This window comes from Paroedura picta, chromosome 13 (genome assembly GCF_049243985.1).
Source record: "Paroedura picta isolate Pp20150507F chromosome 13, Ppicta_v3.0, whole genome shotgun sequence".
NCBI classification, from domain to species: domain Eukaryota; kingdom Metazoa; phylum Chordata; class Lepidosauria; order Squamata; family Gekkonidae; genus Paroedura; species Paroedura picta.
Window position 1 is genome coordinate 48,751,898 of NC_135381.1, and position 27,035 is coordinate 48,778,932.

Below are 27,035 nucleotides of genomic sequence, written 5' to 3' on the forward strand. Positions count from 1 at the left end.
GAGCCTGGCTTGTAAGAAGTCTGGAATTAATGCTCTAAGACCGCTGTGGTCCTGTGGAGAGCCAGCCACTTCCCAGCCAGGGAAGTGGGGAGTGCCTGAGAAAGACACAGCAGCCCCCAAAGTCTCCACTCTCGCTCAGCTTGACATTGAGCATCACGTAAAATCTGGAACGGATTTGCTGGCTCCATTTGTGCTGCTTCTGTAAAGACTGGCACCAGAAAGAGGGGAGGGGAGGGGTGGGGGATGGGACTCATCCTTGTTGCAGAGACAAGGACGGTGATATCACTTGGGCAGGGACAGCAGATCACCTCTAGGAGGAGTCTATCTAAGGCAGGGGTAGTCAAACTGTAGCCCTCCAGATGTCCATGAACTACAATTCCCATGAGCCCCTGCCAGCGAATGCTGGCAAGGGCTCATGGAAATTGTAGACCATGGACATCGGGAGGGCTGTAATTTGACTACCCCTGGCCTAAGGAATGGAACTGGTTCCCATCTTCTTTAGCACCACCTGGTGCTGTTTTGCCTTTGGGCTTAGATTTCTCATAGGTAGGGTTATCTTCATGTTTAGTTTTTGCAGGTGGACCAGGAGTCTCAGGAGTGGATTTTTCCTTACTCTAGTTTGTCTCAGATCTGACTTTGGTACCAATGAAATGGACAAGATGATTCCCCTCAGTGGGATTCTGTATCTTTCCTCATAATGCTGCTTTCAGCCTGAGGTTCTGTCAGTCCTCAGCAAAGGAGTAAATTGCTTGTGACACAACTCATGCCTCTCACCCAGAGACATAGACACAGGGTCCCCAACCTCCTTCTTGACTCTGTGGGGGTCTTGGGATGTTTAATGTGAGGTGGGAAGAGCTACTACAAATTGGCTGCCTCAGGAGATGGCGCCTGCAACAAAATGTCAGGCAGTACAGTTAGGCATAATAGAAGTTCCTCGACATCTCAGGCTGAAGTTCGCTTTTTTAAAGCCTTTTAAAATAAACATCTTTGGGGAAAAATAATTATTTTATTTATTATCTTTAGATACCGCCCTCCCTGAAGGCTCACGTATGTAGTGAGAACCCTTCTACTCTAGTGGCAGGAGCTGCCGAAGCAACTTCTTAAAAACCAGCACCACAAACCACATCTCCACTGGCCAATCAGAAGCCCCAGTGGGCAAAGGAGCCGGAATATAACGACTACATAAGGTAAGCATTTCACTACATTTAAAGGGTGCAGAAATGCCCTGAGCTTACTCTAAAACATCCATCTGATTTGTTCTAAGAGTTGTTCAATATCTTACAGTGTTCAGGTCAGATATTTGGGTATAATGTAAATTTAAATACATATTATTTGCCAGATTCAAGTTGGTAGCCCATTGGTCTGAATTATCACAACAGAAATTGAGTCCAATAGCACCCTTAAGAGCAACAAAGATTTATTCCAAGTTAAGGTGACCAGATTTTAACATTGGTAAAGTGGGACACCATTGACCAGGGGGGTTCTTGATAAAAAATTTGGTCTATATGGAGCAACAAAAATTTCCATAGAACGCATAGAACGCAAAAATAGTATTGTAATATATATATATATTTAATTTCAACATAAGTACAATTTGCCAGATGCTCCCAGATGTCCCTCCAAAAGTGGGACAATTTGGTCACCTTATTTCAGGTGTGCCCCCTTCAAGGATCGCTGCCTTGTTGTGGCAAGGGGGCTTGCGTAGTTCAGTGAAGCTATGAGCTATGCCGTGCAGGGCCACCCAAGACGGACAGGTCATAGCTGAGAGCTCTGACAAAAGGTGATCCACTGGAGAAGGCAATGGCAAACCACTCCAGTATCTTTGCCATGAAAACTCTATGGACAGTTCCAATAGGCATAACGATATGACGCTGGAAGATGAGCCCCTCAGGTCGGAAGGTGTCCAATATGCTACTGGGGATGAGCAGACGGCTAGTACGAGTAGCGCCAGAATGAATGAAGCGGCTGGGCCAAAGCCGAAAGGACGCTCAGTTGTGGAAGTAACTGGTGGCGAAAAGACAGTCCGATGCTGTAAAGATTTTTATTCCATAGGAACCTGGAACGTCAGATCCATGAATCAAGGCAAGCTGGACGTGGTTAAACAAGAAATGAGAAGACTGAACATCGACATTTTAGGAATCAGTGAACTAAAATGGACAGGAATGGGTGAATTTAATTCAGATGACCATCAGGTATACTACTGTGGACAAGAATCTCGCAGAAGAAATGGAGTAGCATTCATAATCAATAAGAGAGTAGGAAAAGCAGTCTTGGGATACAATCCCCCAAATGACAGAATGATCTCAGTTCGAATCCAAGGCAAACCATTCAACATCACAGTGATCCAGGTCTACGCCCCAACCACTGCTGCTGAAGAGGATGAAGTTGATCAGTTCTATGAAGCCCTACAACACCTTCTAGAAGCAACGCCCAAAATTGATGTGCTTATCATCATGGGGGATTGGAATGCTAAAGTAGGAAGCCAAAAGATAACCGGGATAACAGGCAAGTTTGGCCTTGGAGTACAAAATGAAGCCGGGCACAGGCTGGTAGAATTTTGTCAAGAGAATACAATGGTCATAGCAAACACTCTTTTCCAGCAACCCAAGAGACGACTCTACACATGGACATCACCAGACGGTCAACACAGAAATCAGATTGACTATGTGCTCTGCAGCCAAAGATGGAAAAGTTCTATCCAGTCAATAAAAACAAGACCAGGAGCTGATTGTGGTTCAGATCATGAGCTTCTTGTTGCAAAATTTAGGCTTAAATTGAAGAAAGTAGGGAAAAGCACTAGGCCACTCAGGTATGAACTAAATCATATCCCTGACGAATACACAGTGGAGGTGACAAATAGATTTAAGGAATTAGATCTGATAGACAGAGTGCCTGAAGAACTATGGACGGAGGTTCGCTACATTGTACAAGAGGTAGCAATTAAAACCATCCCAAAGAAAAAGAAATGCAAGAAATCAAAATGGCTGTCTGAGGAAGCTTTACAAATAGCTAAGGAGAGAAGGGAAGTGAAAGGCAAGGGAGAAAGAGAAAGATACACCCAATTGAATGCAGAATTCCAGAGAAAAGCTAGAAGAGATAAGAATGCCTTCTTAAATGAACAGTGCAAACAAATAGAAGAAAACAATAGAATGGGGAGGACCAGAGATCTTTTCAAGAAAATTGGAGATATGAAGAGAACGTTTCATGCAAAGATGGGTATGATAAGGGACCAAAATGGTAGGGACCTCACAGAAGCAGAAGAGATCAAACAAAGGTGGCAAAATTATACAGAAGAACTATACAAGAGCGAGCTTAACATCCCTGATGACCACAATGGGGTAGTTACTGACCTGGAGCCAGACATCCTGGAATGTGAAGTCAAATGGGCCTTAGGAAGTCTGAGCAACAATAAAGCTAGTGGTAGTGACAGCATTCCAGTTGAACTATTCAAAATCTTAAAGGACGATGCAGTAAAAGTGCTACACACAATATGCCAGCAAATTTGGAAAACTCAACAATGGCCACAGGATTGGAAAAGGTCAGTTTACATTCCAATCCCAAAGAAGGGCAATGCCAAAGAATGTTCAAACTACCGCACCATTGCACTAATTTCTCATGCTAGCAAAGTTATGCTCAAAATCTTACAAGCTAGGATCCAGCAATATGTGGACCGAGAACTTCCAGAAGTACAGGCAGGATTTCGAAGAGGCAGAGGAACTAGAGATCAAATTGCCAACATACGCTGGATCATGGAGAAAGCTAGGGAGTACCAGAAGAACGTCTACTTCTGCTTCATTGACTATGCTAAAGCCTTTGATTGTGTGGAGCACAACAAATTGTGGCAAGTTCTTAAAGAGATGGGAATACCAGAGCATCTTATTTGTCTCTTGAGAAATTTATATGCAGGTCAAGAAGCAACAGTGAGAACTGAACATGGAATCTCTGACTGGTTCAAAATTGAGAAAGGAGTTCGGCAAGGCTGTATACTGTCGCCTTGCCTATTTAACTTGTATGCAGAGCACATCATGAGAAATGCGGGATTAGAGGAGTCACAAATTGGGATCAAGATTGCAGGGAGAAATATCAACAACCTCAGATATGCAGATGATACCACTCTAATGGCAGAAAGTGAAGAGGAACTAAAGAGCCTGTTGATGCGGGTGAAGGAGGAGAGTGCCAAAGTTGGCTTGAAACTCAACATCAAGAAAACAAAGATCATGGCATCCGGCCCTCTCAATTCCTGGCAAATAGAAGGGGAAGAAATGGAGATAGTGACAGATTTTATTTTCCTGGGCTCCAAGATCACTGCAGATGGGGACTGCAGCAAAGAAATTAAAAGACGCTTGCTCCTGGGGAGGAAAGCTATGGCAAATCTAGACAGCATCCTAAAAAGCAGAGACATCACCCTGCCAACAAAAGTGCGTTTAGTCAAGGCTATGGTCTTCCCAGTTGCAATGTATGGCTGCGAAAGTTGGACCATAAGGAAGGCCGAGCGTCAAAGAATTGAGGCTTTTGAACTCTGGTGCTGGAGAAGACTCTTGCGAGTCCCTTGGACTGCAAGGCGAACAAACCAGTCAGTCCTAGAGGAGATCAGCCCTGACTGCTCTTTAGAAGGCCAGATCCTGAAGATGAAACTCAAATATTTTGGCCACCTCATGAGAAGGAAGGACTCCCTGGAGAAGAGCCTAATGCTGGGAGCGATCGAGGGCAAAAGAAGAAGGGGACGACAGAGAATGAGGTGGATGGATGGAGTCACTGAAGCAGTAGATGCAAACTTAAATGGACTCCGGGGAATGGTAGAGGACAGGAAGGCCTGGAGGATCATTGTCCATGGGGTCGCGATGGGTCGGACACGACTTCGCACATAACAACAACAACCAGAAGAACGTCTACTTCTGCTTCATTGACTATGCTAAAGCCTTTGATTGTGTGGAGCACAACAAATTGTGGCAAGTTCTTAAAGAGATGGGAATACCAGAGCATCTTATTTGTCTCTTGAGAAATTTATATGCAGGTCAAGAAGCAACAGTGAGAACTGAACATGGAATCACTGACTGGTTCAAAATTGAGAAAGGAGTTCGGCAAGGCTGTATACTGTCACCTTGCCTATTTAACTTGTATGCAGAGCACATCATGAGAAATGCGGGATTAGAGGAGTCACAAATTGGGATCAAGATTGCAGGGAGAAATATCAACAACCTCAGATATGCAGATGATACCACTCTAATGGCAGAAAGTGAAGAGGAACTAAAGAGCCTGTTGATGCGGGTGAAGGAGGAGAGTGCCAAAGTTGGCTTGAAACTCAACATCAAGAAAACAAAGATCATGGCATCCGGCCCTCTCAATTCCTGGCAAATAGAAGGGGAAGAAATGGAGATAGTGACAGATTTTATTTTCCTGGGCTCCAAGATCACTGCAGATGGGGACTGCAGCAAAGAAATTAAAAGACGCTTGCTCCTGGGGAGGAAAGCTATGGCAAATCTAGACAGCATCCTAAAAAGCAGAGACATCACCCTGCCAACAAAAGTGCGTTTAGTCAAGGCTATGGTCTTCCCAGTTGCAATGTATGGCTGCAAAAGTTGGACCATAAGGAAGGCCGAGCGTCAAAGAATTGAGGCTTTTGAACTCTGGTGCTGGAGAAGACTCTTGCGAGTCCCTTGGACTGCAAGGCGAACAAACCAGTCAGTCCTAGAGGAGATCAGCCCTGACTGCTCTTTAGAAGGCCAGATCCTGAAGATGAAACTCAAATATTTTGGCCACCTCATGAGAAGGAAGGACTCCCTGGAGAAGAGCCTAATGCTGGGAGAGATCGAGGGCAAAAGAAGAAGGGGACGACAGAGAATGAGGTGGATGGATGGAGTCACTGAAGCAGTAGGTGCAAACTTAAATGGACTCCGGGGAATGGTAGAGGACAGGAAGGCCTGGAGGATCATTGTCCATGGGGTCACGATGGGTCGGACACGACTTCGCACATAACAACAACAACAATTTCAGGTGTGAGTTTTCAAGTGCAGGCACTCTTCCTCAGAGGATCATAAAACAAGGATCATAAAAGTGTAGATTTAAGGAGAAGTAAATTAGTAGCGAATTAGTAAACTGTGTCATAACATACAAATGTAATATGATAATTCTAAAAATACTAATCTGTTATTTGGGTTTGATTGTAGTTCACAAAAACATTGGAGAAATAAAAATGTCAAGGTTGATAATTAATGGCAGACACTTTCCCAGTTGCGAAAATAAATAATTTAAAGAAACTAATTGCTTGCCCCATCCATCTCCACCCAAGCATGGAAGCATCCCCCCCCCCCAACAAGTGAGAAGCTGTGCTGAGACGTTATCTTGTCCTGAGACCAGAGAGTTAAGATTCTGAATACCATTACATACTACTTACATCCCATTACAGTCATATTGTCCCAAATAAAATAAAAAGAAGAGGTGACTGTAAAGCATGTGGATATAAGAGTTGAATGAGGTTAGCATAAGTAGTGAGATAAAATTCCAATATCTTTGTTGAGTCCTGGGAATTCCATTGTTTTGAGTGTTGTAATAACTTTCAATTCTGCAATCTTCCTCTCTAGTCTTTCCTTAAAGTTCCTTTGCAATAAAATACTTTGAGGTCCCTTATTGAATGTCCTGGAGGGCTGAAGTGTTCCCCTACAGGTTTTTCAGTCCTGTGATTTTTTATATCAGACTTGTGTCCCTTTATTCTTTGGCAGAGGGTTTGACCTTTGTCCTGTGTAAAGAACAGAGGGGTATTGTTGGCACTTGATGGCATATACAGTGTTAGAGGATGAGCATGTGAATAAGCCTTTGATGGTGTAGGTGATGTTGTTGGGTCCAGTGATGGTGTTATTGGAGTGAATGTGGCAGCAAAGTTGAATCCTGGCTTGTTGAAAGCTCTAGTACCAGTGCCCATGTTCAAATTAGATGTTGCATTGTTATGGGTGAAGAGTTGTTTGAGATTAGGGGGGGAGGGGTTAGTCTCCTTGACACTTATTTCTCCTATGTTGTTGTAAACTACAACTAAACCCAAAGAACTGTTTAGTATTTTTAGTAAAGAATTATCACACTGCATGATTTGGGTGCTATGACAGAGTTTACTAATTTGCCACTAATATGCTTTTTCCTTATATATACACTCTTATGATCCTTGTTTCATTGTCTGAGGAGGAGTTCACGTACTTGAAAGTTCATGCCTGGAATAAATCTTTGTTGGTCTTAAAGGTGCCTGATTGGATTCAGATTTTGCTATATTATTTGCCATTAACTTATCTAATGATAAAAAACTGAAGTAGCCAAGGGCAACTTTGAGTGTAATGCTGCCACCACTATTTCCCTTGATGTTCAATGAGCTTTTCAGAAAGTGAGTGAGACCATTATAAGAGGGGTCTTGTTACTGGCTGCCCTCATTCAGATGAAAGGGTTTTCCGTAGCTGCAATTTTAAACATTGTAAATTGTAGGGGGACTTGGAAGGAAATCTGGAGTTTATGCAAGCCTTATCAAGAAGGGAATGAATTCTGTGATCTAAATATTATTGCCAAAAGTCTTGTTTGTGGTCCCTTGTGGTCCCACAAGAAAATAATACCCTAGAACAGAAGCTACAATTTTGTACAAATGTACTGGAAACGGAGGTCTGGGAGTCGTAAGTTAGAATGAATGAGGCATTGGTTGTTCTCAGGGAAGGACCATCAGCACCCGTCAGCCTTTCTTCTTGGTTCAAGAGAGATAAACGGAGTTTAAGGCATATAACTAAGTGGGTAGAGGATGTCTTGTGCTCAGCTGACAACTTAGTAACTAATAAACTGGTTGTGTCATGTGAGGAGGTAGGAATGCAATGTGGGACTTACCATGTCCTAATACTTGTGGGTCTGACATGCTTTTTCTAACTTTCAGAGGGAGCATAGCGGCTGCCATCTGGAAACCTTTTTAGAGGAATATATCTGAAGATCTGGCTGTTGCTGGTGATGCTTACATGACCCTTCTTAAAATCGGACTCCATTCACAGCAATTACATGGAGAAGTGCAAGTGGGTTATGGGGAGCTAGCCCAGTCCATCCAGACCAGTTCCAGAGGGTGGGAGATCCACTTCCTTCAACCATCACTCTATGGGGTGATGCCTTCGCAGCCCCCAACCCTTCTGATTGACCAGGGGCCAATACCTTCTTGCTCCCGCTGCCTGCTTTACCCAACTAGCAGAAGCAGAAGGTTGCTGCTGCCATTCAGATCCAGCCACTGCTCCAATGCCATGCTGTCAAGTTAATGGCACTTGGGTGGGCTCCTTCCCACCCACTGCCCGACTCACGACTCCGCAAGCTCTGCGGACGATTCCCATTGATCCAAGGAGGCTCCCCGAGGGATACAAGCTCCAAGCTGGCATACGGGGGCCTTAGATCTTCCTGCAGTACAGAGGCATCCAAGTGCATGTCACTGCTCATCGTACTGTTGTCACAGTGATGTGCCATGAGAAAAAACATGACGGATCTTACCAGGTGTCCATAAGAGTGTCTGTAAAGAGATAGGAGGCTCTACAAGGTCAGGGAAGCACAGTCTCGACCCGCTGCCTGAACATGAAAATAGCTCACCAGTCACCACGCCTGAGCAGCTGTTTCCTCAACCCCAAGTTTGGCTGTGGCTCCTGGGTGAGCCTGCAGGGGCCACGTGTCCCCTCCCCCCACCCGTCAGATGAAAGAGCTGCAGGACAACATTCAAACTTGCTTGGACAGGGCGTCCAGGGCAATTTCTTCTCCTTGCCATGAAAACTTCTCTGTTCCTCAGTCTGAAGGGCTTGAAAACACAAATTTGAGCCATTTTTAATGTCAGTTCACTCCAAAGACAGGGTGTTTACAAATCCCCCCCCCCATCCAGCATAACCCCACGTGGTGCATTTGTTGAGTTGAGAACAGGAAAATTGTGTGCTCACACCTTCCTTTCGTATTTCTTGCTCAGTCTGTTGCTATGCTCAGAGTTTATGTACAGACTCTTAACTTGAAATAAATTCTTTACTATTTTGAATGCTGGTTCTTGGCACCACAGAAAACTCTCTCATTCCAATATGATATTCAAAATTGGCACAAGGGGAAGGGGATGGCGGTCAGTTGCTAAAGAGAGCCAGCTTGGTGTAGAGAGACAGCTTGCTATAGTGGTTAGGAGTGCGGAGTTCTAATCTAGCGAGCTGGGTTTGATTCTGCACTCCTCCCCCACATGCAGCCAGCTGGGTGACCTTGGGCTCCCCACAGCACCGATAAATCTGTTCTGACCGAGCAATAATATTTCTCAGCAATCTCAGCCTCCCCTCCCTCACAGGGTGTCTGTTGTGGGGAGAGGAAAGGGAAGGCGATTGGAAGCCACTTTGAGACTCCTTCGGGGAGAGACAGGCAGCATCTAAGAACCAACTCTTCTTCTTCTTCTTCAGTAATATCAGGGCTCTCTCAGCCCCACCTCCCTCACAGGGAGTCTGTTGTGAGGAGAGGAAAGGGAAGGTGATTGGAAGCCACTTTGAGACTTCTTTGGATAGAGGAAAGTGGCATATAAGAACCAACTCTTCTTCTTCTTCTAAATCACTATTTCCCTGTGAGTAAACAAGTGCAAGAAACCATCCCCATGGTAACCTGTTCTGGGGCACTTCAAAACAGCAACACTAAACTGGGAGCTGGGTAATTTCAGTGGATAATTCTTAACACACCCTTTGTTGGTGGTGGCAGTGTCCCAAAGAACCGAGGACACACTTTTGACGACTGGGCAAGCCAGCACGGATCGGCTGCCAAGCAAGCACTTGGGGTAGTTAGATGTCCTGGAGGACTAAACAGGGGGCACTTGTTGGTCAGGAAGGCTGCTCTGACACATCCCAGATTAAGAGAGAAATGATTTGTCTACGGGAGAGAAAAAAAGGCTCAAGGGGCACACTAGGTTCCATAGGAAAAAATACTTTATTTAACAATAGATCAGGCTCCATCATGGCTCCAGGGAATTCCAATCCCATGTTACTGATGACAATGAACGATCTGATAAGTTGGAGAAAAAAGTATTTAAAAAAGAATTCTTGGCAAAGTGGACAGGAGAACAAAACATGCATTGTTATGGTAAATTCAGTGTCACCAACAGAAAATTTAGAAATCTGAGCCCCTGGCCTCAAAATCTAACATGGATGGATCATGACTGAAAGCAGTGGAATCCAAAGTGGTCGCAGGTCAGGGCAACACACAACCCCCCCCCCCATCTGTATGTTAGGAAAGCTCAGCAAGTTGTCTTTGTGAGGAGGGGCCTTGGAGCCTTAACAAGAGAAAGCTGCATTTGAGCCAAGCAGATCCTGTCATGTAGGACGTCTCTCCGCTATGCAGTCAGTCCCCCAGCGATGATGGCAGCTGCCCCAAGAGCCAGGTGGCACAGGTGGGGCAGGGAACAGTTATACTGCTGAGTGATCCCAGGACCTGAGGAGGTTTGTGCCTGCGGGAAGGAGAAATAAAAGGCAGCTCTCCCGTGTTGTTGGGGTGTGGCACTGAACGAGGTGACCTCATCTCAAGCCTCCACACAGATAACTGGGAGGGCATAATGCATAACTGGTATGCACTCATGCTGGTTACATACAGACTAGATTAAATTGCAGAAAACCTGGAAAAGGGAATATGGTATGTACCCATGTTCACACACTCATGGAGAGAAGCGTGATCTTTGCACAACACTTTGCACTCTCTCACTGCTATTCCATTTCAGAGGACTCTGCTTGTACTTGTACTTGTACTTAGCTAGAACTATTGGTCAAATATCACCTGTACAGGCATATTTGGGGGTCTGCACATGAAGAGGCCTGCCACTGGAGAGGTTCTTACAGATAAAAGCCTCCAGGGGGCACTGTGTGAAGGAGCCACTTGTCCCAGCCCAGGGATTATGTGCTCCCCCACAGCAGCACCCCCATCCCCAGTACCCCCAGCACCACCAAAGCTACAGCAGGCAGCAGGGCACGGGGAGGGTGTGTGTGTCTGTACAGAAGATACTCGATGAACAATAGTTACAGTGAAATGCAATTTTGTTTTCATCATCGATCTTCTGTGCAGCCTCACACGGGAATCCTATCAAGATGCTCAGCAGGTGATGAGGCATGCTCTCCTCACTTGAACAGAAAATGAAGCACTGCCTTCTCCACTCAAGCTTCTCGCCTCACCTACAGATCCAAAGCATACTGGCATGCAAATGTGTCCTCTGACAACCAAGCACCAGCTTGACAGGTCTCCATTAATTCCATCTAAGCCATCTGCTGAAGAAGCCATAGCTCTGGCAGAATGGGAGTGAATATTTAGCAGGCAGGGCAACTTGGCTTAACTGTAGCATTTCCTAATAGGCGAGACTGTCCTCCAGGACGAAGCTTGAGATGAAGCCGACTTTCCTCTATTTGGACCAGTACAAATGTACAAATAGTGCTCTAACAACAGGGTTTTTTAAAGATAAAATAATAAAGCCCTTCTAACTTTTAGGGAGTGCAACACTTGCTTATTTTTAGAGCTTAGTGCAGGGGAAAATGGGATAAGTGGAATGTGGAAACTACCTTAGGAAGAAACTGAAGACCGGGTCAAAGAATTACCCTCTCAGGAAAGATCTTCAAAAACAGGGAGTCCACCCTCCTGGTAGATCAGCAGCCACTAGGAAAAAGACTTCCTCAAGAGTTCGGCCACTGAGCACATGGCAAGGAGTTCAAAGGGGTTAAGCATCAACTGTTCCAAAACTATGGCGAGAGACCGCTGGGGAACCAATAGGTTCAAAGGTGAGCAAACATTATATAATCAAGAAATATTTTAGACAACCTATGGAAGAGCACTAACCCCCTCACACCAATCAACTCCCCTGTCAAAAGAATAGGAAACAGCAGCCAGGTAGCCCTTTAAGGAAAAAGCTAGACCCTTGTTCCTCAGGTGTTATATTCAAATATAACTTTCAACAAAGCACTACATGGAGAACCCTCCCTCTCATTGCACGAGAGTAACTGCTTCCATGTCAGACTTTGATGAGGCCCAAAACCAAAGCCACCAAGATCATCATATTCAATATTTCTCTCCTGCCTTTCTGGGTCACCTTGATAAGGAACAGAAATGGAGGAAACACTTGGAAAAGAACCCCTCCCCAACTAGCCTATGGCTTTCCCTGCTGTGGAGCAAATGTTTGCAACCATTGTGATTTCTATTGTTGCAAAGGATCGACCTCTGGAACTCCCCAAGGGGTGAAGATCGGCTCCAAGGATGCACTCTCCACCCTGCTCAACCCATCAGCCTCTGTGCTTTAAGAACTCTGGAATATGGATCACCTGAATGAAAGCACATAACTGCAATGCCCTGAACCAGATCAGACTCCTGGACCCTGGAACCCCATGCTTGTCTTAATAAAACATTGTCAGAGTATTATCTGTTTGAACAAGTATTGACTGGTTTCACAGGATATCTGAAAACAGTGAAGGGCTTGCAACAAGCTCTCTCTCTCTCTCATCTTCTGACCATGTACCCTCTGCAAATAATCCCTCACAATGGGCACCCAATCCCAAGAGTAAAGCATCTGTACTAAGGACCACCTCATGCTCAGGAACTCCAAAGAAAATGCTCTGGAATAAATTGTCATTAGAGGGCCACCATGACAAAGAATGGACAACAGGTCTGGGAAAATTAAATCTATTGGGCATGTAAATCCACTTTATAACAGGACAGAAACTGAGCTGGCAAGAGACAAATCTGCTGTCAAAGAAGCCACGTACCCCAAAAGGCAAAGGATTTTCTGAGCCAATTGGAACAGCTCGATCTAAACCAGTCTAACTAAAACAGAAATGGTTTATACTCAGTAGGGGGGCAAGAAGCCTTTTCCTGCTATGGAATCCAATGTGGCCAACTATTAATTGAACCCTCTGTGAGGGGACTAAACAGGACTTCTCTGAATTCACAATTAATCCCAATCTTAGGCAAGTCTCCAAAACTATAGAGCAGTGCCTCAATTATTGGTCCCTGGAGTCTGCCATCAGCAGCAGCCAATAGTCCAATTAAGGGAATACATGGCAACATTGCAAGTGAAGGTAGACAATTGCTGGAGCTGAGCACTTAGAAAATACCCTGGGCCCCATGGGGAAACCAAAAGGCAAAGCAGCATAATGCAACATATACACCCCACAAGTAGACATAGGAATCTGTGGTGTTGAGGGATGGGTAATATGTGAAAATAAGCATCTTTCAAGGCAATAATGATAAATCAACAATTGGACTTTAATCATTGTAAAATTGAAGGAATCTAAACCATGTGAAACCTGAAAGAAAGAAAAAATTCTGAGGTCCAAAATAGGCCTACTCGCCCCCTCCCCTTCTTGTAGAATAGGAATATCCAGAAGAACGAACCCTCTGGTGGCTGGGACTGAGACATCTCTTCAATTGCACTCTTGTCAATTAGGGTGATTAATTGGAAGTAATTACCTTGCAGGCCGTGTAAAACGGAGCTAATCTGCCTCCAAGCTTAATAGGGGCAGAGACCACTCCTAGTCAGGAAGACTTTGGGGATGGAGTTGACTCTCTAGGAGGGAGTGGTTGGTGGGTCAACCTAGGACTGTTGGAACCCTTATGACTGTGTTAACCCTATTGTAGGAAAGATAGCTTAGAGGTAGGCTACTGGGCCACTGAAGGGTTAGCTATAGTCCCTCGGATGTGGACGCAATGCCTGCCACACAGAGTGCCTCTGCTTGAATTGGGATGGGCTTGGTTGTCACACTATGACTTAGCAGTCTATGGCTTAAAAAAAATCGGGGACAGTGTCTCATCAGTCTTGTTACATGAAAGTTTCAAACCCTCAAAAGGTAAATCCTGTGATTGTTCCTAGTTGGAGATCTTGAAACCCAATTCAGAAGAACGCAATTTCCATCCCAGGACATGCAGCTTTCTTCCCGCTCTATCTGTGGGAGCCTGACAGTCTTCAGGCTGCATTTCCTCTGTCACCAGAGAAAACAGTGGAGGAGGAGTTGTTAAATAAAGGGCTCCTTCCTGTTTCTGTAAAAATATCCCAGTCTTCTAAACACAGAATGGAGGCTTTTACCACAGTTCCTATATAAGGTCCTCGAGCTCCTCTAACACCAGGAATGAAATAATGCTCAGGGGCTCCAAGCAGAGTGACTCAAGTCTTTAGGGTTGTGTTCAGAAGGAACAACCTATTTCAAGGGGCTGGGCGGGATGGACCATCTGTTCACCATACACATGGAGATCTTCTGCAGGAGAGGCTGGGGAAGGTTTGCTCACCTCTTGCAATTCAGATTGGATATAGTGCAAGATCTGTTGGATTCAGTAACAGCATCCTCTCCCTTCATAGCGGGCACAGTAGAGCAAATCCTACATGAAACCGTTGTTAAAGGTGGATACAAAAAAGCCCCATAAGAATAGTGGAAGTAGAAGCCAGAACCCCAGAGATCCAACACAAAAGACTGGAGGCTTCAAAAAACAACCTTCTCCCTTAGTGGCAAAAGAATTGAAGAGGGGGGTGGGGGGAATGATGGGTGAGAACACGTGGTCCTTGGGCAGGAACAAGTTTCTGGTTGCGGTGCACAATGTCCCCTGGAGTCCTTCAGTTGTAAGAACCTCTTGCGCAGTCCTCTTGTGGGATTGCACAGAAGTTCAATGATGAACAAAATATCACTTAGCATGTGCTCTTACAATGACTTCCACAAGGCAGTAAGTCAGGGATGGAAGAAAAATGCAATCTAGGGAGGGCAAGAGACAGCTTCCGGCCATGGCCTTGGGGGCCTCTAAATGGTGGTGAGATAATCTGCCTGTGTCTGCAGCAACTCTGTCCTGAGAGGATCCAACAAGCAACCACATTGCTAAGGGCTACCTGGGTGTCCAGGGCCCCCTGGCAGATGGGCCATGAATACTGCTGCAGACCCAGTGTGAATAGTTGGTCATGAGCTGCATCAGCATCCCTCTTTTCTCTAAAGGTATGCCTGAATTTGCCACATTTGAACAGGCTCCAAAATCTGGTAGCCTCAGATGGCACATGCACCCTATAGGCTTAAATGGATTGAGTAAGGGTCTCTAAGGGAATTATCAGCAGCTCGCCAAGCTACAGTTCTCAAAATTCTCTGGGGAAATCACAACGGGCAAAGTGGCAAAGTTAAGTTGGAGGTTCAAAGATGGCACTGAATGAATGCGAAACTGTGCCCCGCTTGGCACAGGGATGATTCCCTCCTAGATGCTTTAGAAGTGCTGCTCCGTCCTTAACTGCAGAATCAGATCTCTTGATTTTGGTCAAAATGGTGATGGATGCTGGAATGTGAAACGAAGCCAAACCTGCAGTTTCCACCAGTCCTAGGCAGGTCATGAGGGGCCTCCGGTGAGGAGAACCACACAGCCAGCTACTGGCCAGGGCCCAGTCTGTGCCAATGCCCTTCCCTGGGGGTGGAAGGAGAGCCCTTCTTCCACAGTGCTGGAACCCTCCAACAAGTGGCCGCCCCACCATCGGGACCCCCATGGGGCCTCTTCAGGCAGAGAACCCCTCCTGCTTCTCCACTCCATGGCAGAATGGCAAATGGCTTACACCCGTTCCTGGGGTTATTTTTTTTAGTTCTTATTTGTTTTTTCTAAGAAAAAGCAACCAGAAAATAATCCAGTTTATACAAAACACATTATTTCATCCAAAACAGACTAGTTATTTACAGATCAAAACCTTAAAATTAAAAAAAATCCTTTTATGAGAACAAAGAAGAGGAAAACTGAGAGCGAGACAGAGGGGCCATTTGGTCAGCCGTCCTCTCTGTCCGTCCCTCCATCCGCCTCCCCTCCCCTCCCCCCATTTTGGGCCACCCACAGACCTAAGAGTTGCTCAGCCAAGCAAAATGTGTGATTCTGCCTCTCAGAGTCTCCTGTAAGTAACCACCCAGGTGAGGTGGGCAGGGGTGGGGGCAAATAAAGGAAGGGATCGCAATGGGGGGGGAGGGGAGGATGGCAGCAAAACCCCCCCATGTCCAACATGTGTCTGCTGTACACCCTCGGCTTTCTTGTTGTCGGTTTACACACAGCAGGAAGTTAATGCTGAGAGGGTCACCCAAGTGTGTGTGTGTGTGTGTGTGTGTGTGGCAAGGCTGCACAACATGCCATTTCCTCCCAGGAAATTAATTTTTCTAACACAATCTTGAGGGGCTGCATGAGAAAGGAGTAAGTGCAGCAGAGACCACCTCCGCATCTTCCAGGGGTCAAGGGATGTTGGTTGGGCTCCTTTGACTTTTCCAGACCCTGAGATGGGCCCATGTCCTCCCCCCTCCCCCTCCCCCTCCCCCCAAGACTCCACACATGGGAGGGAGGGAGGGAAGTTGAACAGGAAAGGTTTCTGCCTGTGACCTGCACACATTAAAACTATTCTGAAAGCTGGGAAGTATGTGTTTAAAATGGGCTAGAAGATTTAAAAAAAAAAACCCAACTCCAACTTGTGCTGGGTGGGTCCACCAGCACCCTTTGCTTCTCTTCAGGGCACGGGTAACATCCCCAGGAGACGGAACTGTCACCCACACACGCTGTGGCAAAAAAAGAAAGAAAGAAAGCAGGTCGAGGTTTTATTTTTAAAAACGGAAATTAAAAAAAAATCTGTCATTTGTCTGTGGAGTCCTGAGAATCCTGTATCCTGGGATGACCTCCACTGGAAATGCCTCAAAGGGCACGGACACCAAAGCCCTTGCAAGGAAAGAGAAAAGAGCCCCAGCTACATACATCCTGCATAGAGACCGACAGGGGAAGGGCGGGGAAGGGAGCAGAGATAACTGCAACCGTCTCTTGAGGACAACTGGATCAGCCCCATCTCAAAAGCCTATTACCTAAGCTTCTGATCTGGGAAACAAGAGGTCAGCCACAGCCTGAGCAGACCAAGCCCCCTGTCCCCTTGAAGGCAACCTGAGGCCAGCTTATTGCCTTGTGCAAGAAGAATCAACCTATTTCAAAAAAGCCACTCAGGGAGACATCTGAACATCGCTCAGCATGTGAGTGAAGACACCTGTGCAGCCTTCTGCAGCAGTCCAGGGCCTTCAGCTCCTCACAAGCGCAGGTGCCTGGCTGCACCTTGGCAGAGACCTGCTGCCTACTTTGCTTGGATTGAAAGGAGAGCGCAGCCAGGAATCAATTTGGCACAGCGGCGGGGAAACCTGCAAAAAGGAGGCAGTTGTTACCCTCCCAGCACGGGCTGTGCAGAGGCCCAAGCAGTGGCATTTCTCTCTCACCCAGGCGGGAAAGGGAAATGGGAGGTCAAAGAAGGCGGGGCTCATGCATGCACTACTAGCTGTCCACACACTCCTCTCCTCCATGCAAAGTAAGGCTTTCGGCTTCACAAGCACAACATGGGGATGAGAGAGCCTGAAAGCACCCAAATGCTATTCTACCACAGCTCTTGAACGGTGTGGCTCAACCTCATGCTCAGCACTGTGGACATGGGTACCAGCTTGCCCCTCTACCCCTGGAAACCTTGGCAACTATCTCCAGCCAATGACACAAGGCAAAGGAAAGGTAATAAGAGTGGGGTCTTTGATTGGTGCTCGTGCCCTGACTGCAACATCTAACAGAGAGTGCTGATGCTATCAGAGGAGCTGAGCCCCGCCTCTAGTGCGTGGTGATTGGCTGGGCTGCCTGTGCCAGTCAACCATCAGATTTGGTTCTCACCCTTCACACAAACGAGCTGGTTGTAATTCCACAAGGTCCTCAGACATGACTACCCCCACCCCCTTTTGTTTGGTATGAAGACTGGCAGCCTCTAATCTGAAGAACTGGGTTCAATTCTCCTCTCTTCCTCCACATGGAGTCCGCTGGGTGACCTTGGGCCAGTCACAGTTTTCTCAGAGCTCTCTCAGCCCCGCCTCCCTCACAGAGTGCCTGCTGTGTGGAGAGAAAGGGTAGGCAATTGTAAACCCATTTGAGACTCCTTTGGGTAATCAAACGGGGAGGCATACAAAAACCCAGCTCTCCTCCCACCAGAAAGCATTTTGAGGAGCATGAATTAAAAACACGCAAAGACCCGCTTTGCGCCTGTCCCCTGCATGGCACAAGAGAGCTCTGCAGCCAGCCCATGCTCCTCACAGCACACATGACTGGCCAGCCTCAGCCTGCCCCAGATCCTTCTGGACAAATGGCTCTGAGAGGGGCCTCGGTGCTCTGTGGGCCAGAATGGGCAGCCCCTTCCATGCCCCCTCCTCTTAGGACCCTAATTCCCACCTGCCTCTGACCAGGCAGAGCTGCCCCTGCTGGCTTCTCTCCTGCCTCTCTCAGCCAAGAACCTTGTCCCAGGGCCTGCAGCCACAGCCAAGAGGGTCTCCCGCCCCATCCCCACCTCACCCAAGTGATTTTCTGGAGTGAATGGGACCCTGGACAATGGGGGTGGGCGGAGGCAGGTCATGAGGGGCCTTCTTCTCCAGCGCTGCCTGAGATCCAAGGAGGGGCCCTGGCTGCCCTCAAGGGCTTCCTTGGGGGACCTGTCTTCTCAGCAGCCGGAGTCTTGACCGCTGCACCCTCCAGGGGGTTCTTGCCCACCACAAGCCCTCCCTGCCCCCACACGGCTGCCCACAGCCACAAGCGGTCCCGCCAGCACAGATAACTGGAGGCAAAGACGGGTGTTTCTTCCAATGGCTGTGAGGAGGAGACTCCTCCCGGCTGGATTCAGAGCAGGATTCTATCTCTGGCAGGGGCTGCTTTGTTCTCTAGAGAGGCCCAAAGTACAAAAGGAAGGCTAAGACCACGGGGGGGGGTTTGGGGTGAGCACTCTGCCATGTGGAGGGCAGCTGCAGGGCTCAGAGGGGTGCATGGAGGTGGGGGCACACTGCAGGAAGGGGGGGGCAAAGAGGCTCAGGCTCAAAGGCTTATAGTTCCAACGTTTTACAAAGTGTTTTAAAAAGGTACAAAAATATTTAAAATAATTATAATAGTACAAAGTTGGGGCCAGTCAAGTCTTATCGCTGAGTGGGATTCCATCTTCCATCTTGCGCCACGGACAGGCAGGCGTTCCCAATACTGCAGACCACCCGGCCCTGGGGGGGCCACCCTCCCCCCCCCACTCGACATATTAAAAACAGAAGCTTGAACAGCCGGGAGGAGAGACCTTGGACCCCTCCCCCGTGGAAAAGAGTGAAGGAAGGCACACAGCTCAGCCACAGGGCACTGACCTTGTGGGGGGATGATGGCAGGGACCTCCACCCCCCCGCCCCGCTCCAGTGTCCTGGGACTCCCCCCACTCCAGACTACAAAACTACAAGCTAAAGGAGAGAGGAGTGCCCTGCCCAGCGCTCGCCCGGATCCCCTCCTGCGTGAGGGGACTGCTCTTCGGTGCCAGCACAGCCTGCAGGGAGGGGCCGTCCCCCCCCCCCCGCCAGTCCCTCTGGTTTCTAGTGCTCTTCTGCTGGCTCCTCAGACCTTGTAGTAGATGTTGGCTGGGCTCTGAGGAGGCATTTCCTGGACAATGTAGACCGGGTGGCCGTAGTCCCCGCTGACCTTCTCATAGTGAGGGCAGTAGTTGTTCTCTGTAGTCCGCAAGGGGATGATGATGTCGCTCGGCTCGGACCCGGCGTTCCCGCTGCTCTTGGGGCTGGCCAGGGTGCTGAGCGACAAGGCGGTCGCCCGCTGCTGAGTGTGCTTCCGATGCCGCTTGCGGATCTTGATCAGGAGGACCACCAGGAAGATGATGATGAGGACGAAGATCACGCAGCCGGCACCAATGGCTGCAAACACGGCCACTTTGGATCCAAAGAAACCATCGGTGGGGCTCTGAGCATTTTGGCCATCTTGGTTAACAGGATCTGAGGAAGAAAGCAGGAAGGGCAAAGTTGGACGCAGATTGTGCCACGAGCTGAGGAACAGCTTGGCCACCCGAGGAACTGTCTTCTTCTATGCTTGTGAAACTTATTCCAAGGGGGAAACCCTAGTTCCTGTGAGGACAGGCTTCAACCACTCTCCCAAGTATCTGATGCCAGGTCCAGACCTGGCCCGCAATGGGGTCATTCCCCCCCCCCCTGCACCTCCACCCAGGATGCTACCTGGCTTCCCAGGATCCTCCACTGCAGGTGGGAATCTGTTGCGTGGGCTCTGCGTGGCAATTTTCACACTGTTGTCAGATTCCCTGCTGGGCCGGCTGGTCGTCAGCTGCTCCGGCATCACAGCGTTGGGATCTAGGACCGAAAGACAGAGAAGGGTCAGGGTGAGAACCCAGCAGAGGGAGAAGAGCTGCTGTTTCCATGTGCCTGACAGGCTGCCTGGGCTGATAGCCAAATGGCAATGCAAAGATGCAGTAATCGTGGAGGGAATGCACATTCCCAGGCAAGGGGGCCTGCAAGGAGTGGGGGCGGGGGAGGGGACAGGACCTGATGCTGGATGTGCCTTTCTGGGAGCAATTAGCAGCTTGCTTCGTGCACCTTCCTCGGTCTTCAGAGGCAGCGGCCTGACGTGCAGGAAGGCTTGTGGGCGCAGGACACAGGTGCCTCCTGTGGGCAGCCATCTCTTTGCCAGTTCACCCACAGCAGCCTCTGCTGGTTTCAGGGGTCTGGCATTCTCCTAACCTTGGCGGGGATGAGAGCGGTCCCAGCCACCAATTTTTCCTCCCCAGATTCAGCCAGCATTTCCCACACCCACATTCCTCCTCGTGGTTAGCGATTATTCTTCTGTATCATCCAGAACCTGCTTCTAGACAACTGAAGAGGAAATATTTGGTTTCAGCCTAAACTGAGTGATGAAGCCAAGAGGAAAGGGACTGCATAAATATCTGAATGAATAAATAATAGATGCCTGGCATGGTTAACCTTGAACCAGTGCTTCTCTGTACAGCCATGGCCTAGCATCACAATGGAAAAAATCCCAGTGCTTTGGTAAAAACGCAAGTGCTTTCCTTTGTCTGATATCAAGCTCTGAACGAAGTCACATATTCCAGACTTCAGTGTTCAACAGAGGACAAGAAATATGGTATAAAAGTACCAGAACAAGGGAAGAAGGGACACACTGAGGATATGCCTCCCCCTATTTATGTCTGCTGCTGATTTCTGAGCCTTTTCTTGCTGGCTCTCACCTGACAAACTTTTAAGAGCTGCAACAGCCCAGCGTCCTTCCTGCATTCATAATATGATTCTTACTGAACTGAACAGGCATCCCTTTAATCTACACCCTGTTCCTGAATTCTGCAACTATCTTCTTGCTTGGATTTTCTACTCCAAAATGCAGAGTTTAACCCTGCACACAAATAAGAAAAACTGGATTGCCAAGATTTCCCCCCTCCCCTTTTTGAGAACTGTTGATTGGTCTCTGCTGATTGGTTTCTGGCAGGAGCAGGGCTTTCAACTCTGGGCTTTGTATTTTAGTGCTGCTTTCATTTTGCTCCAGCTTCTGTGAGGTGAAAGCTTTTTCCTGTGTTATAAGCCCCCTTAAGTAACATGATCAGCAATCTTGTCAGAAGAGCCTGCCCTTGCCTTCTGCTGCTTCCTCCCCCCTTCTCCCTGTCTGCACATGCCTCACCCATTATGTGGGTTGGGGGGAATACCGTTCCCCAGAGCAGCCCCCTCTCTGGTCTTTTCTCCTGCCCTTTCCTCCTCATCTTGGCAATTTCTTTTTTTAAGTGAAGTCAATGCATGCATACAACTGTGGGGGGCTATTCCATTCCATTCCTTTTTAAAAAGAGAAAAAACTGCCAGGGAATCTGGTGTATAGAGCTTCTAGGCCCATAAACAAGAGGTGTTTTTTTTTAAACTTTTGAAAACCTAATGTTTTACAAATAGTCCATTTTTAAAAGTAAAAAGATGCTTTTAAATTGTGTGGTTTGAACTCCTAAAGTTGTGATCTCCAGACAAGCACCTTACTGACTAAGCTACCACACTATAGCTTGTAGAAGGCTGCTTCTTTTGACATTAATGCTTATCACATTATTTAAGGGGGTTCATAGTGCAGGAAAAAAGCTTTCGCAGCAGCCAAGCTGAGACAAAATGAAGGCAGCACTAAAATGCAAATCCTAGCAGTGAAGGCAGAAGTGAGAGCCCCAGCCAGAAATCAATCTGCAGAGACCTCTGAACAACAAGAGTGCTATAGGTGCGGCTGGGGTGGGGAGAAAATCCAAAGGAAGCAGTATATCTGCTCCCAGAAGAGGGTACGATAGGCTCACATTTTTCTGATGGTGGTTCTCAGTCTGAGGAAGAGTGCTTGCACTCAAAAGCTCATGCCCTGAATAAATCTTTGTTGGTCTTAAAGGTGCTACTGGACTCTTTGTTTACTTGTGCTGCTTCAGACTAACATAGGGGCTGCCCACTTGAATCTATTTCTTCTGATGATCTCAGCTATCCTGGGACTCCATGGTCAATCCTAAGCAGTGAAAAGTGGGGGGGGGGGAGTGAGCAGAATCAGTGTGTAGATAGGGGTCAGGTGCAGACTGATTCTTTTTAACCAAGTAGATTGAGATTCAAAAGCCCAGTGCAGGTACTGACAGAGCTACCACCTCTGGGGCTGGAATTAAAATGGATGCAATTAGGGCTGTGGAATCTCCCTCTGCCAAGACAGCCAGGCTGTCTGTCTGCCCCTCCAGTATCCACCCACACAAATCTGCTTTGGGCTGGGTTGCTGACAAGCAGTCTGTGTTGGCTTGCGCATCACTTCAGGACGTATAGCTGGTTCAGCCTTTGGTCTGTTCCACCAACCACCCAATGGGCTGTTCATGGATCACTAATATTTTGCACAGACAAATGTCTGGCTAGAATGAAGTCAGCCCATTCATGTGTTTTAAACCCAGAGTTTCTTAGAAACACCCAACACCTGTAATGCTCACAGTAAAGAAAGGAAGCAAATGGCAGATGGATGACCTCACACACTCTTAGTTTTAGCTGTGAAATGCACAGTGGACGAGCAAGAGGCCATTAAACCTTGAGAACAAGATCACTCCTCAGGACTTACACTCAGGAACTTAGGTACAAAGAACATGTTCTACCCCTGAGCCGGGACTACTTTCTTTGAGCAAGAAAATCCCCAGGGAACCTATGAAGCCTGCATGTAAATGAAGAGGACAATGCAGTCTTAACAATCCTCCAGAAAGGCCTAATATGCTCTGCATTGTAATTTATCTTTTATTTGGAATAATTGATTTGAGTAGATTGTAATGTAACTGTGATTAGTGTACAGCAATGCACTTTGGAATAGTATATTATGTTTTCCTCTGGTCTGCAAACAGTGGAGACAGCCAAATCATAGAGTTGGAAGGGACCCTAGGGGGAAGTGACCATGTCCTCATAGAATTCCTTTTGAGATGGGGGAGCAAGGAAGCTTGTAGCCAGACGCGGATGTTGGATTTTCGTAGGGCAAACTTTAATAAACTCAGAGACATGATGAGTGTCATACCATGGACGAGAATGCTGGAAGGGAAGGGAGCATGTGAAGGGTGGGCGCTACTCAAACAAGAGCTATTGCATGCTCAATCAATGACTATCCCAGAAAGACGAAAACACAGCAGGAGCTCTAAGAAGCCTATTTGGATGAACAGAGAACTTCAAGAAGAACTAAGAAAGAAAAGGGAGATGTTCAGGAAATGGAGGGAAGGACAGAGCTCTAAAGAAGAGTACCTACAGGTTACTAGGCACTGTAGATCAATCATCAGAAAGGCCAGAGCTGAGAGTGAGCTAAGATTGGCCAGGGAAGCCCACTGTAACAAGAAAAGATTTTTCAGTTATGTGAGGAGCAAACGTAAAGTAAAGGAGGCAATAGGCCCACTGTTGGGTGCGGATGGACAAACTCTAACGGAGGATGCAGAGAAAGCAGAAAGGCTTAGTGCCTATTTTACATCTGTTTTTTTCCCACAGGTCAAAGTGTTTAGGCATATCTAGAGATGGCAGTAGCCAAAGGATAGTGTCTGGGTGGCAGGTTAACATGGATAGAGAGGTTGTCGAGAGGCATTTAGCTGCACTGGATGAGTTCAAATCCCCTGGGCCGGATGAAATGCACCCGAGAGTGCTCAAAGAACTTTCCAAAGAACTTGCACAGCCCTTGTCCAGCCCTGCCCTACTCTGGAAGATAGAGATAGAGTTCAACAAGATCTGAACACAATGGAAAAATGGGCAAATGAGAACAAGATGCAATTTAATAAAGATAAGTGTAAAGTTCTGCATCTGGGTCAGAAAAATGAAAAGCATGCCTACTGGATGGGGGATACGCTTCTAGGTAACACTGTGTGTGAACGAGACCTTGGGGTACTTGTGGATTGTAAACTAAACATGAGCACGCAGTGTGATGCAGCAGTAAAAAAGGCAAATGCCATTTTGGGCTGTATCAACAGGGGCATCACATCAAAATCACAAGATGTCATAGTCCCATTGTATACGGCACTGGTCAGACCACACCTGGAGTACTGTGTGCAGTTCTGGAGGCCTCATTTCCAGAAGGACGTAGATAAAATTGAAAGGGTACAGAGGAGAGTGACAAAGATGATCTGGGGCCAAGGAACCAAGCCCTATGAAGATAGGTTGAGGGACGTGGGAATGTTCAGCCTGGAGAAAAGGAGGTTGAGAGGGGACATGATAGCCCTCTTTAAGTATTTGAAAGGTTGTCACTTGGAGGAGGGCAGGATGCTGCTTCTGTTGGATGCAGAGGAAAGGACACGCAGTAATGGGTTTAAACTTCAAGTACAACGATATAGGCTAGATATCAGGAAAAAGTTTTTCACAGTCAGAGTAGTTCAGCAGTGGAATAGGCTGCCTAAGGAGGTGGTGAGCTCCCCCTCACTGGCAGTCTTCAAGCAAAGGTTGGATACACACTTTTCTTGGATGCTTTAGGATGATTAGGGCTGATCCTGCGTTGAGCAGGGGGTTGGACTAGATGGCCTGTATGGCCCCTTCCAACTCTATGATTCTATGATTCTATGACCTTCCAGGGTCATCTAGTCATCCTGCACAATGCAGGGACTCATCCTGCCCATCCACAGTGACGCTAATTTAATCTTCTCTCCTCCAGAGAAGACGATGCCCCAAGATGCTTCCATGCTTGAGAGGAGAGGAAGTGGCAGAAGGGCGAGATCTCCACTAACTGCTGCCAGCAATTCTCTGTCTATTTGCTCATTATCCTCTAAATGTGGACCTCTTTATTGTACACAAAATGTTCCCCATGCCATTCAATCTCAAGTGAAGACAAGCAAATCCAAATTGCTGCTTTTTCCCTGTTTAACTCTGAAATCTGTTCCCCATTTCCATTATGCTGCATGTGCATTCAGTCTCACACTTTGCCTAGAAGAATGAACGGATTCCTTCCTTTCCATGACGTTGATCTGAGGAAGTGTGTGTGCACATCCCTTGAATAAAACTTTGTTGGTCTTCATCATCATCATCATCACCATCACTGTGAAAGGCTTGTGAGTCTGAAGCAAAACAAACTCCTTTAGTTTCCAAAATCTGCTTTGACTGTGCAAAGGATCCCAAGAAACAGGGGGTTGGACTAGATGGCCTGTATGGCCCCTTCCAACTCTATGATTCTATGATTCTAAGAAACCGTAGAGATGTTGACGCACCTTGTCCCACTTTCATGACAATCTTCATGGACCGTGTTTGGCAGACACCACCTTCTCTGTTCTCCAAACCTTCTAAAGACCCATTGGAAGTCGCTGTAGGAAGAGAAAGAAATGAGAAACCATCATGACTCTATGACTCCAACTCTATGATTCTATGATTGTGCAAGGCTGTAAAAGACCTGAAGCTACAACCTGAGGCTGCTTCCCAGAAGACAGACTGACGGCAAAGGAAGGAGTTGCTTCCAGTGAACTGACACAAGGCTGAGCAGCAGCTCCCAGTGGCCAACACCAGGTGCAATTTAAATCAAGTACTACTGAAGTTAGAAAAAAAGAGCAGCAGTTTATTGAACACCGCAACAACAACAACAGTGACCACACGCGCACATCAATCCCTGCTCTTCTAGCCCTGTACTGATGAAACTGCAACACAAAGGAAGGAAGCTAATAGAGGACCAGCAACTATTTCTGGATCCTGCATCTCTTCTCACACCCGGTCTCCAAATGCCCGTTATTCTCCACTATGGAAGGGAACCTCTGGGCAGAAACCACCCCTGGGAGTGGCGCATTCTCTGCCTCCAAGAGCACAATAAATAAACCCCACCTCACCCTGGTCAGAGAGGACCTGCTGCTTCAGGCATAAGAGCCACCAGAGGAGTCTTTTTCGTGACTGCCAAGGACCAGCTGAGCGACTCGGAGCCCTCAGAGGAGAAGTCTGGCGAGCCAAGGCCGCGAGCTGAAGAGGACCAGAAAGAGGGACCAGCTGGCAAGGGTCCAGCCACAACAGAGAGGCCTCGCCACCAGCCCCTGGAATAACCACAAAGGCTCTGCTGGGCAGGATATGAACCTAGGCCCTAGCCCCTCAGGACCATGTTTGCCGATTCATTTTAAAAGATGCAACTTTAAACAGCTCTTCACCACAGCACCATCCCATGTGCCTGATCACCTGGGGACTGGATGCTTATAAAGTGAGGACATTAGAGAGTTCTGTAACTTTCCCAAACTTTCCCAACACCCCCTGATCAGGCACAGGAAGACAATCCAGCATGAGGAACAGACAGGCCCATGGAGACCCAACAGATCTTTCCAGTGCTCAACCCCACTCCCAAGGAGAGAAGAAACTACCCCACTACTTACTAGGTAAACTGACCAGTGGACCCCAACAATACATAGCCAGGGTGAAACTTTGCCCATTGCAGAGGGCAAGACTGATTCCCACAGACCACCACAGGGCTTCTGCATGGAAAGGCGCACCTCCGACCACACCACTGGTAGGTAAGTGTAAACCGACAACACTGAGGGTTTTCAAAGGAGACCAAACTCTCTCCCCTCCAAAACTACAGGCCTCTGCAGGAGCTGGCAGACTCTCCCTTTCCTGCTAGATTCTGGCCTCCCCGAGAGGCTCCAGCGGGGCTTGGGGGCACTTTGGAAGACTGCTTGCATCCTGCTGCTCCCGGGGGCATCCAGTGGTTGGGTCTTCCTCCGCATCTCCACCTCCACTTGTTTTTAGCCAGAATTTCTTGCTGTCCATCTCAGTTGCTTCCTG

General features: G+C 47.5%; 1 protein-coding gene and 1 long non-coding RNA gene across 2 annotated transcripts in view; one reads left to right on the plus strand and one right to left on the minus strand.

Moving 5' to 3' along the window:
• The window catches only part of LOC143822773 (uncharacterized), a 41,569-nt gene extending 32,553 nt beyond the window's left edge, over window positions 1-9,016 (plus strand). The window contains exons 2-3 of the long non-coding RNA XR_013226256.1: window positions 1,024-1,187; window positions 7,898-9,016. This is a non-coding gene — a long non-coding RNA (uncharacterized LOC143822773). The remainder of the gene's footprint in view (window positions 1-1,023; window positions 1,188-7,897) is intronic.
• An 895-nt stretch (window positions 9,017-9,911) lies between these two features.
• Window positions 9,912-27,035, minus strand: part of EFNB1 (ephrin B1) — an 88,219-nt gene continuing 71,095 nt past the window's right edge. The window contains exons 3-5 of the mRNA XM_077308335.1: window positions 25,493-25,585; window positions 20,010-20,141; window positions 9,912-19,772 (exon numbers count right to left, since the gene is read on the minus strand). Of these exons, the coding sequence (XP_077164450.1) occupies window positions 19,384-19,772; window positions 20,010-20,141; window positions 25,493-25,585 (614 nt within the window). The 3' untranslated portion in view covers window positions 9,912-19,383. The remainder of the gene's footprint in view (window positions 19,773-20,009; window positions 20,142-25,492; window positions 25,586-27,035) is intronic.